The sequence below is a fragment of the Dinoponera quadriceps genome, unplaced genomic scaffold (assembly GCF_001313825.1).
Source record: "Dinoponera quadriceps isolate SergipeBrazil2010 unplaced genomic scaffold, ASM131382v1 scaffold696, whole genome shotgun sequence".
Lineage (NCBI taxonomy): Eukaryota > Metazoa > Arthropoda > Insecta > Hymenoptera > Formicidae > Dinoponera > Dinoponera quadriceps.
Window position 1 is genome coordinate 626,676 of NW_014554799.1, and position 18,390 is coordinate 645,065.

General features: G+C 39.4%; 1 protein-coding gene and 1 non-coding gene across 5 annotated transcripts; both read right to left on the reverse strand.

Annotated features, from left to right (window-relative positions):
- Nucleotides 1–2,615: 2,615 nt before the first annotated feature.
- On the reverse strand, nucleotides 2,616–14,420 carry LOC106742042 (sodium-independent sulfate anion transporter-like). 4 transcript variants are annotated; one of them, XM_014614627.1, is made up of 9 exons: nucleotides 14,267–14,420; nucleotides 10,557–10,747; nucleotides 9,548–9,685; nucleotides 8,923–9,201; nucleotides 8,187–8,496; nucleotides 7,049–7,351; nucleotides 6,361–6,595; nucleotides 5,615–5,847; nucleotides 2,616–3,612 (listed from the first exon to the last, which is right to left on the reverse strand). In XM_014614627.1, exons 1-9 carry the CDS (start codon nucleotides 14,313–14,315, stop codon nucleotides 3,593–3,595), a joined length of 1,758 nt encoding a protein of 585 aa, XP_014470113.1. In that variant the 5' UTR covers nucleotides 14,316–14,420; the 3' UTR covers nucleotides 2,616–3,592. The 4 variants fall into 4 exon arrangements, with proteins under 4 accessions (XP_014470113.1, XP_014470115.1, XP_014470112.1 ...); XM_014614626.1 differs by having other exon boundaries at nucleotides 2,617–3,612; nucleotides 5,606–5,847; XM_014614629.1 differs by lacking the exon at nucleotides 14,267–14,420 and having other exon boundaries at nucleotides 5,606–5,847; nucleotides 9,548–9,706; nucleotides 10,557–10,619.
- On the reverse strand, nucleotides 13,404–13,485 carry Trnas-aga. The gene has a single exon. It is a non-coding gene; the product is annotated as a tRNA-Ser (tRNA).
- Nucleotides 14,421–18,390: the final 3,970 nt, after the last annotated feature.

The following is an 18,390-nucleotide window of genomic DNA, read 5'->3' on the forward strand; positions in this document are numbered from 1 at the left end:
ACGTGTACAATCGTACATGTTCATATTCACAAAGAAATACGCAACTCGCCGATACCTTTTTATTCTTTCATTCGAATTAAAGCAGCTGAAACGTTTTTGTCCTATATCGGCCATATAATGGAGGAGACATCTCGAGTCGAAATGTCGATTGTACATTAAATTTACAAATCTCGTCAAACTTGAAGAATCGGTGTACTCACGTACAGATTATTGTTCTATCTTGATATTCTATCTTGACGTGAAAATTAGTTTACTTTTTACTGTCATCTTCTCCGTGTTAAATTATCCTTGAAGAATTTATTTCGGAATTATTTAATATTCAGTTTCTTCAATATTTCCAGCAAACTCAAGTGTATAACAATTGTTGCAATATAATGAAACGTAACACGTAATATAACATGAACATTGCAGGCAACAAACAGGTTAATTCTAATTTCCTGCTCACGACGTTGTAGTTATATAACATAAACATAATGTTACTGTGTCGTTATTCGCGATTTTAGAAAGGATCTAAATTACCGCGGTTTTAGTGTTAATTCATAAAAATGTGTTTTCAAAAATGCAATCATTATTTTACATTAAAAGTGATATTTAATTAGCGTAATAATATAAAAGTATCTGCCATTCTAAATTTAGCTTTCAGTTATTATATTCATTCCCATCACCATAAATGGTATTTCCGCAGGAGAGATTATTATGAATGGCATTAATTATTATTAAGCCGGTATTAATCAATTGTACTTTATTTATTATATGTATTTGAGAACATGATTAATTACAAGTTCCCATTTATAGACATTTGATTATTTGAATAAATATTTCTTGCACGAAATATGACAAAATCTGCATATGTACAGATTGACAAAGATATTTCAGCAAACAATTAATACAACAAACAATACTTCTTACGAGATAAATACGGATTGACAAATAATCAGATATTCGTATAAAGCTTGGATTATTTATTAAATAATAATGAATGTAACATGAATGCCGACCTATATTTTGATTCCTTCTTATTCTCGGTAAATTCGTTCAAACATCAATTAACGGAAACTTAATTTATAACAAACAATTTGACATACCTAAAAATATATGATGTATCGTTGCTCGCGCACCGGACACGTCCTCCATCCTGGTTTCCCGATCCAGCACGGCTCCGTCGTGGTACTCCGGATACTCGCTTGTGACACTGACACTAGCACTAGCTAGCGCATTACCGATAGGACAAACACATGTTAATTAACGCGATGCCGACGAGAACCCGATTAAATATTTCACAAGTAAACTCGATTAAATATATTTAAAGTAATCATGAACTATAATTCACGCATCGATATACATATTCCGTCGTTATGCCCATCTTTCGTCAATTCGAAACATAATAACTCAATCACGGAAAAGTACACATCGCGTGCGAATACCAAAACAATGAGAAAAATGTGCGACGTTATGCGGCGTCAATCGGCAAGCGTTGCCGCCCGTCGCAGAATAGTCGCGCGAATAATGAAAACAAATTCACACAATCAAAGCATTCCGGAGTTTTCAGTACGTTCGAACTTATCCTCGCGCGCCTTGCATTTTTCCGAGCGTCACATTACTTTACGAACTATCGAGCGATATATATACTGATATGCACATATCGCAAAATACGTGTGCGATCGGTGCGTTAGATACCACTCCCGTTTACTCTTAAAATATTTAATCGAGTTCTCGTCGGCATCGCGTTAATTAACATGCGTTTCTCCGATTGAATCTATGCGAATGTCAGTGCCAGTGCCATAAGCGAACATCACGACGAAGCAATGATCGGGAAGCCAGAACGGAGGACACAGATTGTCGGCAGAGATGCATCATATACTTCTAGGTATGTGTTGAATCAATTATTACGCAAGATATTTTCGATTTTAATAGAGGTTTAATACATTTAATGAGGATGAAGCAGCTATCCGGTTGAAATGTCAGCCGGCATTCGCAATTCATCATCATTTGACAAGTAATTACAGCTTCGTGAGTTACTTCTCTAATTACTCAGCAATTTATACCCGTTATCTTTATTACAAGAAATAGTTATTTAAACAGCTGACTAACGATTCATGAATATGTATTTGTGATTAATTAAGATAAAAGCATTAATATTTGAATATCTAACTCCAGTAATTCCTGTTGTTTTTATTTTTAAATACTAATATTTAAATTTTTAACGCAAAATATATATACATATTCATTATATCTATATATATTCCATATTATAAGTTTAAATATTTATATTTCAGGATTAAAACAACAAGAATGTCCAGTTACATGTCCAAGCTTTAATAGTTTTACCTTATACTGTCAATCAAAAATTTGAAATAATTTTCAACTATGAAATATCGATACCTTAAAATCTAGTATAAGTCACGAAGGCTGATTTATATTTCTAATAATTATCCTTATTTTTACTTCTATTTAAAGGATTATTGTTATTCTATTGAATTAAAATTTAATTTAATTGTACTGTATTATTAAATACATAATTGATATTTTCGTCTTTACTGTTTCTTCCTTTTCGTTTTTTTTTTGTATTTCCAAATTCTATCGAAATGTCCAGTGTTAATAAAAAATAATAACAATGAGAGGGTTATGAAGAAAGAATAGTTTTTATTTACGCGTTCACTCATTAATTATTCGACGAACTTACTGGGTTAAAATGATGCAGAATAAACATCTTGGCCTGGGATTTTTCTCACGTATTGTAGAGAAAATTTGACCGTTGATGAGTTTAATGCAAATTGTAGATTACACTGTATACGCTACGTCCGCGAATTTCCATACGCTCGAAAAACTTCCCTATTTAACAGACGAGCCATGAAAGTTTCAGCATGCCGTAAAAACGAGAAGCCTCGCTAACAAAAACAAAGCTACGGTATTTCGCTTCAGATGGAAATTTAAGACGCATGTCTCTTTGCAAACAGGAAAGGGAAATTGCACTTTTATTTCGTGGAATAATCATATCGTCGGGAACTAGTGAAACTGACAGTGGCGTAGAAATAAATACGCATATTCTATTTCAGCGTCAATAATCCATATCAGTCGCCGGTGCTTTTCAGTAGATTAAAATACTAGCCGTGTCGGCGGAATTCTCGTTTGATATTTCACATTGATCATCTCGGTGTAGCCACGATTGCCCTAGAAAGAGATAGCTCCGCCCTACAAAGAGACGCTATAAAAATAAAGGGCAACAACCCCCGGTTGTGATGTGACCCGTCCTCCTCCTTCGTCCCTTTTCTAAAGATAAAAATAATATTGTCAATAATTTACATATTTCCTGGTCGAACACATTATCGCTCGCGCGAGCTTATGTGTGCATAAACTTGACTATCGAGTGCACAAGAGGATCGTTGTGAATGCATAAAAAGAGAAAAGATAGTTCGCGACTTTCATCACTTTGGAAACTCACGTTTAATATCATTGCGTATTTAGTTTTAGATCATACATATATTATCGCATAGCGATTGCACAATTTGAATAAATGGCACCTAAGTAATTTATCCTAGAAAACGTGGCGGGAATGGACGTCCGTCGTGATAATAACTCCGTCGCAGTTTAATCAGCGTACCACCGTATCGCCTGGAAAACAGAGAAACAGCGCAATCATCGTCGTCGTCATCATCGTGCACAAATCTCGCGATTATTTAATATGACGACGATCATATCGCCGATAACGCGATAATTTATCTTCTCTGCATGAAACGCCCGATCCCTTCGATCTATTCAGTCTATGTATTCTTCTCCTAAAACCGCGAAGTAAAAATATCGGCTATCAGCGAAAAATAACCGCGGCACATTCGAGCGGATAAAAAGCTTTCAAATAGATTAATCGATAAAATAATTTCGCGACGAAGACGGTGTGTGTATAGACGCAGGAATATCACCGACGGCTATTTTTAATATCAATAGCGAAGAGAACAGGTTTCACCAATAACATCCAATTAACGTCAGATCGCAAATCATCCGGAACGGAGCGATTAATCCTGTTTCTTTTTTTTTTTTCAATTTAAGAAACACGTTAGATGTATCATGGGAGGTTCTCACGGCGGCAGTATCGGAGCGTCAAGCGTGTGAGTGACGATGCCCTAAGCGCGGCAGGGCGGGTGATTCGCATTCCATCGTGAAATGAAACGAGTTTGGGAGAACACCACGAGCTATTATATCAACCACCGTAGCGGCGCGGCTGCTGTTACACGATAGAAACAACATGGTGTGTACGTTCGAAGTGTAATACCAGCGGCACCGGCGAAGGCGGCGGTTCACCGGCGGCGGGGGACCGTCATAAGTGATTCGGTATGCGCATACGTGATGGTAGGTCGTCGTGTAAATGCCCACGATGTTCGATCGCCCGGCATGCATAGTCGCGATGCAAAATCCCTTCATATGAAAGCGCCGTATGCGAACGCGCGGATGCATAGAAACAACGCCTTCCGCGCGACGACGACGACTGCCGGGAAAGTTTCCGCGATCGAAACGCAGGTCACCTATTGATCCCCTGAGAAGCCGTATTTTTTTCTTTTTTCCTATTTTACGTTCTCTCTTCTCTGCGGCTTTTTTGCCGCATGGCGGGGGAGCGGCAACCGTAAATTCGCGAGTGTGTCTTAGCCGAAGCGCGTCGCCTCGTGTCGCGTCCGATGATACGGAAATTTCCGTACGACGCGATCCATTAACTCGCCGAGAGTATCGGGCGTGTCCTCCTCCAGAAGCGTGGAAACTCGTAAATTCGCCAAGTTGCGCGCGAAAGCGTCCCGTCGCGCCTGATAAAGCGCGGAAAATGTCGAGACGCGATGATGCCGCCCGCGCGAGTACGTCCCGCGAGTCCACCGGAAGGGAGAAAAGGGTATATGCGCGCTCTGTAGGTATAAAATTGTACGATCGCGATCGCGTTAACTTTGACGGTCGTGAAACTAAGACGCTACTTTAGCGGAAACTTGACGTGGAAAGAACCGCGAAAACCGACAACAGGCATCTTAGCTGGAAACTCGATAAAGATCTTAGAACGAGCTCCCCTGTCGAGCGTGGCGTTGAGAGCAGCGATAGGATTTATCCGCTTTAATTTCCAAGAAGGTACGCGACCAATAAAAACTCTCGCTTTACGTGTCATAAATAAACTCGATCGTCACGTATTCGCGACGAAAGCTGACAACGATACTCAAGACACGAATATTGTTAATGTTGACCCTACACAGGAAAAAAAGGTTTCTTTGGATTTAGTGTTTGTTTGACTTGGCTTTGTTTAATATAAACCATATAATTTAATATCAAGTATCATTTTGTTCGAATGAGAATGTTGTTTCACTGGAATAAACCACGTTGTTTGATAGAAAAAACAGTATTATATATACGCGAAAAATACTAACAAGCATCCATCTTACGCCCTCGCGAATTTGTCAGTTATGGACTGCTCTCATTCGTTTTAAATAAGATTTCTTATGGTTATCCCCATATAAATATAATTACGTTCTAAAACTATTTTTTTTACTGAAAATATAAAAAATGAAGGACACTTGTCAACCACGCGACGATTCCAAGATTAACAACGCTTTTTTCTATTATGTTACAGAAAACATACCGGTGTTACCTGAGAACAACTGCGCTATGCTGCCAGACGATCTACAGTACGTCGCGAGGGACGGTTCGTAACATATCAAAGTCCGCCTGGCGTCTTCGCACCAGTTCCAAAAGACGAGCTTCTGATCTCTCGCCGCCAGATCCGTCAACAGCAGCGTCAGGTTCTTCGCCACTGTGGCATCAATCCTCAGCACGTGACGGCCCTCCACAACCACCGGTAAGTTTCCTGGCCTCTTGTCGCACCTGAACACGCAACAAAGTCGCGAACGATTTCTCTCTCTCTCTCTCTCACTTGCGAGCGCACGCTAACACAGGGTGTCCCAGGAAAAGCGCGAAGTAAACGCGTTGCTACTCGCGAAGTTAGAAATCGATTTCTCCTTAGCGAAAGCCGAGGCCCCGATAAACACAGTTCTCGTGCTGCGATCCGTCAGATGGTAGAAAAACGGCTCTCGCGAATCAAGAATAGAATAGAAGCGCGAATGAAAAATAGATCACCGCTCATCGTGCGGAGTTGCTTTAAAGCGGATTCTCCCTTAGCGTAATTCTCATTCGAGATTCGCCGAAGTCGTCGAGCTTCCAAGTTCGAGAGGTCACAACGGAGAAAAGGGATTGTTTCTGCTGAACGATTTTTTCACCTGCAATTTATTTTCGACTGACGCTCGTGCGGAGCAATGTCCGCTTTACGCTCTCTTCGGGTGCACCCCGTATACGCGCCGACTCGAATCATTTCTTACGCGGATTTGCGGCGGGACTTACCACGACATTACTCGCTCTCGGAGGTACTCCGCGGCCGGGAAGCTCAGGGATTGTTTGGGCGATACGAAGAGCACGGTCAAATCATCGACGATCCGCTCCTCGATCAATATACCGGGCCGGGCAGCGAAATAGAGTAAGAGAATTAGATTTACCGCAATCCCGGCGATCATACCGTACTCCAAACCGACCACCAAGCAACATAATAACGTCACCGTCAATGGCACCAGATCGATTTCTGCTCACCGACAAAACGAAGAAGACATATATATATATATAAAGAGAGAGAGAGAAAGAGAGAGAGACTAGATTAACCGCCGGATAATTTATAACGAGCTATACTTAACGCTTCGCGGTCGAGTGTGCTGTACTCTGTATCTTCCGTGTCTCCTCGTTATCCGCAATAACGAAGAACTAGAGAATTCAACGTGCCAGTCGCGGTTTGAGAAAATAATGACTGTATTTCAGGTAAATGTAAATTCACTTGAGAGAACTTATCGAAAATTAATCAAGTTCCCTCGATAACGGCTTGCTTCTTTTGTCCCTTCTTCGTTATTCAGAATCAATTTTACGACTTTCTTTTAATTTCTCGATTTAATAATAATTAATGAGTAACCAAGAATTATTACCGAAAAAAATAAGATTTCGACCGGGAAGCGCTTAAGTATACAAGCTGCTGTTGGCGTCTTACTTTTCGTTCTCCAAAGAACGACGAAGATGTTCACCTCGAACATGTAATACATGGCGATTATGATGACGGCCGCTAATGTGGCTTTGGGAATGAATGCAAAGGTGGACGTCAACAGGCCACATGCCAAAAGCACCAAACCGCCGGTAATCAAGCCACCCATCGGCGTTTTGACACCGGAGGCGTTGTTAACAGCCGTCCGGGTGAAACTTCCAGTGACAGGCATTGACTTGACGAAACTGCCAAAAAAGTTACAAAAACCCAGCGCCAACATCTCCTGATTGGCGTCGAGTGTCTTCCCCTTCGCTGAAAATTTATTGTACTTTTGGAGGCATTTAAAAATTTTATTGCGGAAAATCATAATCTAAACCTTCGCGGCATATCCAGGAAAAAGTTCATTTTAAACGTGAATATTTTACATCCTTAATTATATATTCTGTGTATGATTATTTACGATTTTTATTGCATAATATATATATATTTTTTAGTAAAAAATATATATCTTCTTTTTATTAAAAATATTTCTATTATATGATATATATTATTTTTGTTATATTTATTTAGTTGTGTTTGTTTATTATGTATTGTATGATATGCATCGCTTTATTATTATTATTACTATAATCATATTACTGAAACCGCAAATTACGGTGGTGCTAATGAAATCCGTGAGAAATTTGATATAATATGATAATTAATTTTAAACGTTATCTCTTCGCAAAAGATACATTTTAAAATAATTTCAGTTACAAAGATTTTATATTCCAAATAATATAAGGAAAGACTAGACACAAGATTTCCTTGACGAGGAAGCCCAAGTCAAAATTTGGGTTCTACAGTAATCCTACAAATTTCCTTCAAGTTCGGCGAACTTGAAGGATCGTTGGAGGATCTTGAGATAACAAGTTACTGTCCTACTTTGCTACTACAAAAGTTATTTATTGCCGTTTCCTTCTCCATTTTAAAATACAAGACTTGTTTCTGAATTATTAATTATCTTACGTAGAAGATATTTGAAACATTTGTTCAAGATTAACTTAGAAGCAAAATTTCGACCTCAGAGAATAATATAGAAATCTTTCTCTTTCTCTGTCAATCGATCAATGTCAAACTTTCCGAAAATCAAGCAAATTTTACTTACCGAATGCCTTCGCGATTGCGACGCTCTCTAAAATGGCGATGAGTGGTATCGAAATGGCACTGCTGCCGAGTTCACTGACCAACTCCAGGAAAGTGTATGTATGGTTTCCGTTTACGATGGAGAACGGGGGCAATGAGAACAGCGGCAAACCCTCGGTTATGTTGCCCGTAATTTGGAAAGGCTTGATGTCGTAAGAGGATAGCACGTACGCTATGAGAATTCCTGCCATCACGACTATGGCATTTCTGGCTATGGAAACCAACCACATGAATTTCTCTAGAAGGGTTCCCAACTTCTTGCCAGGCAATTTCTGTTTTCAAATATTTCGTTTTATTGATTATGTCTTCGAATATCTCGTTACACGTTTAATTATATTCCGCTAAAATAGGTAAACAAGCTAAAAATAAACGTTCACGTCTCCCATCAAACATTAAAAAAATTTTTTTTTTATAAACATCGCTTTGAGACATTTTATTCAAATAATTAGATGAATAAAGCAAATTTATATTTTTACTTAAATAATTAAATAAAACAATATTTTTTGAATAAATTTGAAAGGTAACGCATAGACAACATTAACGATTAGTTAGATATTCACGAACCGATTAGAATTAACAATAAAAATACTTATTATGTTTCTAAAAAAAATGCTTTTCTATTAAGAATAGTAGTCAAATGTGAAATACATCGCCTAAGAATGAATTTCATAAGGATGATATAAGTTAATTAATTATACCTTGAAAATAATTAGCACTACCATCGAACATACTCCTAACAGTGGGTCCCAAGGTGTCGTTTCGTTTATATGCTCGACGACGTGCGAGATAGCATCGATAAAGGAATCGGTACGACCTTTTATGCCCAACAAAGTACCCAATTGGGAAGTAGCGATAATAACCGCCGCCGCGTTACTAAAACCACAAATTACGGGCATGCTAATGAAATCCACGAGAAATCCCAGGTGAAGCACTCCCATGGCTGTTATCACGACGCCCGATAAGAAGCATATGAGTACCTGAAAATGATTTTATCCGCTTCTTATCGAACCTCAAGTTGCAAATTACAACAGCGGTAAATTTTTCCATTGTCAAAAATGATATACGTAAAAATATATTCTACGTTTTCTGAAAAAAGTAATTTGTTTGCCGAACTTTGTTTAAAAATCGCTTAAAAATAAGAGTATAAACTAATATTTCGTAGAATATAGTTGCACACTGAGAAATGAGATTGACAAAATATGCATATCGTGAAAGAATTACAGAGTAAATATAATTAAATATAATTAATTATATGCTCTGTGCAAAGAAAAGGGGAAACTGAAATCCATAATGTCGGGGCAATGTTAATAAATATCCACTTACAGCGACATCTTCGCCCAGTTTCATGACGTGCTTTTGCGTCAATAAAGCCATTATCGCGGTAGGGCCCACCGTAACATCCTTGCTACTGCCGAAGATCAGATAAACGAAGCACCCCATGAAACCGCTGTACAGGCCGTACTGAAGTTTTCAAAAGTTCACCTAACGAGAATCGCCTTTCCAACTATCGTAGATTAAACGGGGAGTTACTCTCGACGGATATACTCAAAATACTCGGGGGAATTCAATTATCTCATGGAAAACCGCGAATAATTACGCAATTGCGAAATCATCGTCGCGGTTTCACAAACTTTAATTTTCGATCTGTTGCGGAAGTTTCTACTTTACTCGGAATAGTTTGCCTGTACGAATCAATACGATGCGCGGCGGTGCAACTTTGTAATCTAGCTGGACGAAAATCGAATTTCTGACTTGGCCAGAATCTTTTTACGGAATCCCCTGGGAAAAACTGACGAGAAAAATGACGCCGCGCTTAACGAGCGCGAACTCTGAAAAGTAGACTTTTGTCATCGGGCAGATGTCTAAATTTAGAAATTAAAGTTGCTAAGATGGCGAATGTTAAATTTGTACAGTTGCGAAAAATGATGACTGCCACCGATACTTTCGCTAACGCAAGATTGTTCTCAAATACTGCGTAAAAGAATGCCACGTCACGCAAATCTACTTTTGTCAATTTTCGCACGAATAATTACAATGTTTCACGGAACGATTTTATACAAAATAAGTACGTTTACTAAAAAGTCTTTTCTTTATCTTTTCGCACACTTAAACTTCCGTCCAGCTAAATTGTCAAATTAGATCACGGTGAGACACTTTGAATTATTTCGATCGATTTGCCGAAACATCTCACGGTATTTTCATCAACTTTACGGGAACTCGTGACGTGTACGTTGATGTTTAATGATAGTTTCGACTCTGACGTCGTTCGCGCGACGAGAAGTTTGCACGCGGCAAGTGCACGCTCGCAAGAAGGCTCGTATCGCGTACGCACCTGAGCCGGAAGTCCAGCCACTATTGCATACGCTATGCCCTGCGGTATCGCGGTCAGACCCACTGTCAACCCCGCCAAAGTGTCCTGCAGAAGTTTGCTCCAACTGTACAGAGGCAGCCATGCCAGGATCGGTATCCTCCGTACGAGAACCCCCTTGAGGTTGCAACTTCGGGAGAACGCGACATTCGGCCCTATGATTTATAAAACGACCGTGTCAACGTGAAATAATCGTGAAAACTGAAATTCGCGACAATATTTTAGCGACAATTAGCCCGTGCGACGAGAAACATCTATTAACGGGCAAGAATCCGGCAAACGTGTAATTATAATTACAGTGACAATGCACAAAGATAATGGTTGGAACTTAAAAAATGAGATTGGAATACAATTCTTTCAATTGTGTTTCATTCTTCAATTACTGTGGAGCTTAATTGATAAGATGTCGAGATACTGAAAATAAAGAGAACAAAAGGCAGCGAAACAATAGTTATCCGTAAAACGCAATTTATAAAATGATACTAATTACATTCAGCACTGATTAATAATGTTACAGTTAACGGTATCGCTCAGGCTATTTAATTCGTTATCAAGGCACGTGCACAAATTCTAGATACATCGATCAGAGGCTGCGTTTAAGCAGCTTATCATCATCACTACCACGTATCATGTTATATGAACCACGGGAGAGAGAGAGAGAGAGAGAGGGACAGAGAAAGATAGTACAAAATTATTAACTAATCATAGTCACGCCTGTCGGCGTTCCAACGATAGTTGCGATAACGAGGGCTATGCGAGCACGATATTACAAAATCGCTACGTGCAGGCGCAACTTTCTAATAACAACCGCACCTTCCATCCGACCACCTAAATTCACCCTGTAATACGCATTTAATTAATCGTATCGCATATCGATCATTGGTTATACGTACATAGTGTCATGGTGCCGATACGCTCTAGTTTTCCTCCAATGCGCTCACTCGAATCGAACGATACCGAACGCTAGTGGAATTGGTCAGAAGGCGAACACACAAACGGCCGGGAGAATAAAAAAAATGCGATTATCTCCGCGAACTCTCGACGAGGTAAAGCGCGAAATCCACAAAGTCACTGCACGTTCTCTCTCTCTCTCTCTCTCTTGGTGCAGTCCCTCAGTGAGCAGTGTCGCATCGAGCACTGACACCTTTGCGACTGATATATTCGTTGAATAACAATGGTTAATATCTCTAAGATAATTCATCACTACGTGCTGAAACGCGACTACTTTTCAAGTGTTTCCGATTAGCAGAATGATAAAAGCGTGTCATTCGGGGGCTCTCGAGATAACGCTGCAGACAAAAAAATAGTAATCGAAAGTTGACGGTCGATTCGCCACCGCAATCTGATCCCCATAAAATGTTTAACAACGTCATCTCGTGATCGTCCAGGTATTAGCTATCATACGATAACGCCGCACAGAATCGCGCTATCAATCGCGTCACGTAAGATGCGTGTATGCGTTCGAGAGATTAATCCGATAAAGCTTTTCGACTAATTTTAATTGTCGAGCAATTCCTTTCGCATCAAGTCAAAGTTATTTCACCGCGCTACCTCCAAAAAATTGCCTGACGAGAAACTTTCAGCTTTATAAATTCGATGTCCTCCCTCTTTCTCTATTTATCTATCTATCTTTCTCTCTCCCTTTTTATAAATAAATTTATTGGAAACGTCATGAATATATTTCACCGACAGACAAATCAATCGGGAAAGAATGTTCTACGAGCAAAAAAATTACGCAGGAAATCACGTTTAATGAATTAGTTATTTCGTGTATGGATCGAACAAGCGGCTACGAAACATTTAACACGGATCAAATGTGTGTTTTTGGGGTGAACGGAAATAGCACAGCACACACGACCGTCGAATTTCGTTTCCGTCTGGACGACGGCGGGAAAACGGAGCTGTCGAGATTAATTGGATGCTGTCGTCGAGGCATCATTCGTAGAAGAGAGATTTTGATTAATCACCGGAGTACACTGAGTCGTTGATCTGACATATTTGCCGAGCGCGTATGACTATTACACGTCGCGAAAAGACAAATAAACGGTCATGGAAAACATCGCTGTCTGCGAGGTTTTGATAACGGTTCACAACAAAGAGTCGTCGAGACATCGTCGTTTAACCGATTGACATAACGCAATTTTTCCTTATCTCTGCGCCGTTAATTATTTATTTCTCATATGGGATATTAATTGAGGAAGTAACGCGGTACGCAACACGCGATCGAACATATTTAATTACATGAAATGTAGTTGAAAATAATTCATTGCACAAAAAACTCATCTGCACGAAATTTTTATAATATGTTATATATTATACAAAATTTGTTTATAGCGATTATTTTCTCTTTTCTCTATATGAAAATACATGAAATATATTCGAGAATAAGTTTCCTCGTGAAAAATGAAACATCAAGCTCTTACATCATCTTACGACATCTACACAAAGAAAGATTTCTTTGAATTTAATATACGTATATGTTTAATATAAACAACATAATTTAATATCGAGTATCATTTTGTTTGAATGAAAATGTTGTTCCACTAGAATAAATCATGACAACTAAACAATCCTGTTTGTTGATTCAAATATTCGTTTGTTTACTCTATTTTAAAAATACAAAATTGTTTTAATTAAAGGGATTTTTATTAAATCCAAAGAAACGTTTTTCTTTGTGTACGACCTTTCATATCGTGACAATTGAAAATTTCACAATAAAATTATTATTAAAAAAAATATGTGTATATCAAATTATTCATGCGTCATTCACGTATTTTCGGAAAAAATAATTAAAAAAAAACCACTTTTGTTCGCAGTCGGTAGGACTCGAACCTACGCTCCCAGAGGGAATCTGATTTCTAGTCAGACGCCTTAACCACTCGGCCACGACTGCTACGTTCGCTACATTTCTACATTCACATTGAGTTGTACGTCATGCATCACAACATAGTTCGACATGAACTTATATTATGAAATTTCCTCGACCGTATAACATCGACGTGTAGCATCGTAGCGCGTCGACGAAGCGAATCACAATCGATAATCGAAACACGACGAATAAATAGACATAGATCTTAGAATAAAACATTTCATAAACGCGCAGCTTGCTTCACACGTGCGTTAAAAAACAACGTAAAATAAATATTAGTATAACTAATACAAAGACGGATTATAGGAAGGATAATGAAAATCAGACGAGAAACTGAGAAACGCGACGACCAACAAAGGCGTGACAAAACGTGATGACACAATAACGGGAGTTAATAATCCGCGATTCTAGAAAATATACGCGATATTGCTTGTCCAAAAAGAGATTATATTATAACATTGCGTTTCGCACGATATATATTTTTCAGATTTTGCATCAGTTTTAAATTATCTAAAATTATACACCAGCCACTTTAGATTTACCGAATCACCGACGATTTCTCTCACTCTTTCGGCCGGACAGTTATTACATGTGTATTCAAAAGCTTACATAACGAGAAAAATTTTTAATTCCTCTCGTCCTCTCTTCCCCTTTAAAATCGCTCATCACGCGACTTCGTTCCGCTAGCAAAAAACAAAGCCAATAACTATCATCCTTTGACGTCTCATCGCACAAAAACATGCGTCATGACGCAGATAGCCAACGATGCGCGGAAAGATCGCGCGAGGATCGAGGCGAAACTTACTCGAAAGGAGCGGCGTGGTTTCACGGAGTCTTCCACGTGGAAGCGACATTTTTTCGCGGTCACAATGGGACGCGTTACTTCAACGACGGGGTCGAATGAACCACGTGCGCGCTCCCGATACGGGAGAGCTCCCGGACACGCTCCCGATACGAGAAGCGCGCATTCTTCGACTGGAGAGACGGAGGAGGACGTCGATAAAACAGGAACGGATGATCGAGCGCGATCGTCGCGTATCAACGCTGATGATAATGAGCGAGCGGAGGCGAGTGAACGGTGAGGCGGACGCATACGGCCTCGAGCCCGACGCGTGACACGCGCGTACGCACGCGCGCCTTGATACCGTCTCTATCGTGCGCTTGTCGGGATTTTTTCTTCGGGTTAATGGAACATGCAGTGTTGTTGTACTGCGCGGACTCGCATAATACAACGATGGTCGTTTCAATAGGAACTATAATGTGTCCTGACCAGTAAATTATTATTAATGTTGTTTTTATTCCATCATTAGCTACGACGAACGTAACTCACTCGCGCGCACCGTGAAATTACTACTTTCAAATTATCGTTCTTACGTAAATTACGTCACGTAATTAATGTTTTCGGGCTCCAAAAATACGAACGTGCACCGTATGGCGAGGTGACTCGCACGAATCTTCAGGTACTTGAAATTGCCGGAGATTGAGCCTGATTGAGTCAATTTTTAACTCATCAGTCTCAATTTCGCGATTCCGCTACCGTAATTTTATTAGAACTACATTTTAATGGCGCATATTCTTCATTTTATACGTTCATTGTTTACGTCGCGATCCATCACCCATAAATAATGCTTCGTTAGATAATCTCAGTCTGGATGAAACAGTCTTAATTACAAGAAACTTCTGTTACTTTGCAGAATTCGTCCGCTGGGACTACTTGACGGGAATGATGGGGATCGCCTCTTCCGGGAGACGTGGATTACGCGAGAACGACGCGGACCATCGCCTGCCAACGCTCTGGGTAAGTGACAATGATTAACGCATTACTAATTGCAATCTAATCAATGCGTGATAACGTAGCCCTGCTACGTAGTCCCTGCCGTTGTCGTGAGCGTTCTCGCCTTAAGCCTTAAAACGATTGACGCAAAATCTGTCAACGATTATTCACGAGATTATCGGGGTGAATATCAATCTCGAGTTAATTACGATATACGAAACAATGAGATTGCAATATAATTTTGTAATTGTATATTCATAATAAAGGTTTTTCTAGAGTCACCCGATTTTCAAATATTTTCTTACGTTACAAATACACAGAAGAAAAAATTTCTTTGGATTTAATCAAATTTTTCTGATTGACACAAATTTATCATTTGGAATAAAGCAAACAAATAAATGTTTGATTTAATAAATAGGATTGTTTGGTTTCTCAAATAATACATATTTTTACGTCAAGTACAACACATTTCTTTAGTATTTTGTATTTTTATCCAAACATTACAACGGTTGTCACAAAAAATAAATTACTTGAAAGAAGTAAAGAAGTAGCATTATATTAAAAAAAATATTAAAGAACTTCTTTTTCTTTCAATGGAACAATATTTAATATATAATAAAATAAATTTTTTTTATTGAAAACAAAGTATTATTTCGCCTGAATAATACTTTTCTATCAAAAGACATAGTTTATTTTAGTAAAACAACAATTTTATTCAAAAATAAAATATTTGATATTAAATTATGTTATTTATATGAAACAAATCAAACGCGTGTATTAAAACCTTCTTCTCTGTTTACGAATCACCGAATTTGTATTTTTCGGAATTCTATTTATCGTTCTCTACCACCGGACTTAACGGTGAATTTTTTTGAATCCTCGGATTCAATTTGCGCTTACGCGATTTCCAAAAATTTTTTTTGCGATTGTGCGATCAGGTGCATCGTCCTGTTCATATAGACAATTACTTTTTCCGGGCAACGCAACAGTTGCCGCGACGACAATGCAGTCACGTTTAAACAAATACATCCGGTCCGGAACTTCGGAACCATGTTCGATCCACTGTTGCTAGTTAGAAAATAAAAATGTACACATGGTGAGCGGTATCCCCTGAAGGGTATCCGGCGAACTATGCAACACGTGTATGGAACGTATCGCGAATCAAATTTCGCTTAGCTTATCAGCCCGACCGGGATGAAGGTGCGAGTGCGGTTGGAAACGCGAGTCGGTAAAAAGGACCATTTATATTCGATATCGCGAGAAAACGCGTATCCGGGTGAAATGCATTTTTCACGCGCGTTGTTCCGAGATTTAAGTCGATCCACGATTAAATAAATAATTATCGTAATTATCCGACAGCTCTCGGTAGCTCGAGCTTAATCAACGCATAGTTTTACATTGTGAGTGGCAGTTAATTCGGGAATCGTGCATGTGAGGTAAATCCGTGCTTACGGGTGTAGTATCATTAAACAATTAAGCGCGATCTCGACGAACTATTAAAACGGCCGGTGGAATTTCCTCGCAACTCTCGCCGCGCAATCTATTTCCACGACACTTGGCAAAAGTCCACATGAGCACAGACGCGGAACGCGGGGTGGGGCGGGCGGGGACGAATATTTTACAGAAAAAATAACTGATATATATATATATATATATATCCTGTTTTTATATGTTATATCCTGTTTTTAACTCTTGTTTACTCCAGATTTAATCTATTCCCGGTATTTCTTATTCATTTGCCGTTAACATAAAACAATTTATTATGCGCGTTTCGTCACTGAGATAATCGAGATACACCTCATTTTCTTTCTCTCCTGTCTCTCGGACAATTTTTTCTTTGTAAACAGATCGATGCTTCAATCGGTCTCTCGGTCCTGCTTTGATCTTGGAAAAATGAAGACCGAGCCGACAGATCTTGCACGAATCGCCAGCGATCTGAGCTTGAAAAGGTTATGTCCGCGAACAATTTTCAAAGCGGTGCGAATTACGCCGAATGAACACGGTTCTAATGACTCTTAATAATGCCACTTTGGTAGAAAAGAAAAAAAAGGGAAAAAGGAAGGTGGAAATTAAATGATGACGACGCAGCTACAGAATGCGGAAAATATTCGTTAAAACGCACGTGGCGTTCTTCCCCACGCCAATGATACGTATCAAAACATAATGCGATCGCGATTGTTATTTCAAATGGGTCGGCACACAGTTTGCGCAAACGAAAAGTCGCATTTCGTTTTTACGTAATCGATCACGTAAGCGAGCGCGCTGTCAGTAGGGCGAAGATGTTCGTCGTCGTGTAGCGTGCATCGCGTCCGGCAGGGGACGATCGATCATTTGCATCGATCGGGTGGTTTATCGACGAAAGCGCGAAGGTCGCGGATATAATCCGCGAGTATCGCCCGCTTTTTCCGATCCGCGCCGGAATGTGAGGATTGAGAAATTTATGAAATCTCACGCGAATAATAATTCTGCATCGCGATTAAAGGACGGGATTATGCGGAATTTTCGCATTTTTCAATAGCGCGATATTAAAACATTGTCGGTCGAAATTATCGCGACAATTTATCGCTGTTACTTTTATTACACGGACCGTCGTTATTAACAAAAATATCACGTGAGCACGCGATTTATATTGTATTATATATATGTACTAATATTAAACATTTTTTTATCATGAAATCACTCGTCAATATTTTATGGATTTATAGACGGCTACACAATGCCGTCATTTATTCGCGCGTGCTTTATCCTCTCTTTCGATGCGCTCGAAGTAATCGATCCACCTTCCATCCGCCGTTTACACGGCACACGGCAAAAAGATTTCCGCCGATTTTGCAACAAATCGTTCATGCGGATCGATCATAAAGCATATTACGTAAGATATCGTTCGATCCTAGCCGACCGGATTTTTTTTGTGCGCGCGAATACGACTCCTTTCGGAGACACGAGCGCGCGCATTTCCATTGTCTTCTGCATATTATGAATCACGCAAGTGATACACGTCACTTGTAATCACGGCAGAGATGTTTTGCAATATTATCGTCTCCCTCGCATTATCGGATTACGAACTGCATACAGCCTGCGCTAACCAGATACACGAAGCGATTCGGTGGCGAGCTGACGAAACGATAAAACTCCGTCGGGTACGAAAAAGCGAC

Excerpts from the sequence above, each read along its gene's own strand:
- LOC106742042 (XM_014614626.1), bottom strand. The coding sequence starts at position 14,315 with ATGTCGCTTCCACGTGGAAGACTCCGTGAAACCACGCCGCTCCTTTCG. Across the intron at positions 10,748-14,266 it reads AACCACGCCGCTCCTTTCGA|GGCCGAATGTCGCGTTCTCC; the intron begins GTAAGTTTCGCC and ends TATAAATCATAG. Across the intron at positions 7,352-8,186 it reads CGCAATCGCGAAGGCATTCG|CGAAGGGGAAGACACTCGAC; the intron begins GTAAGTAAAATT and ends ATAAATTTTCAG.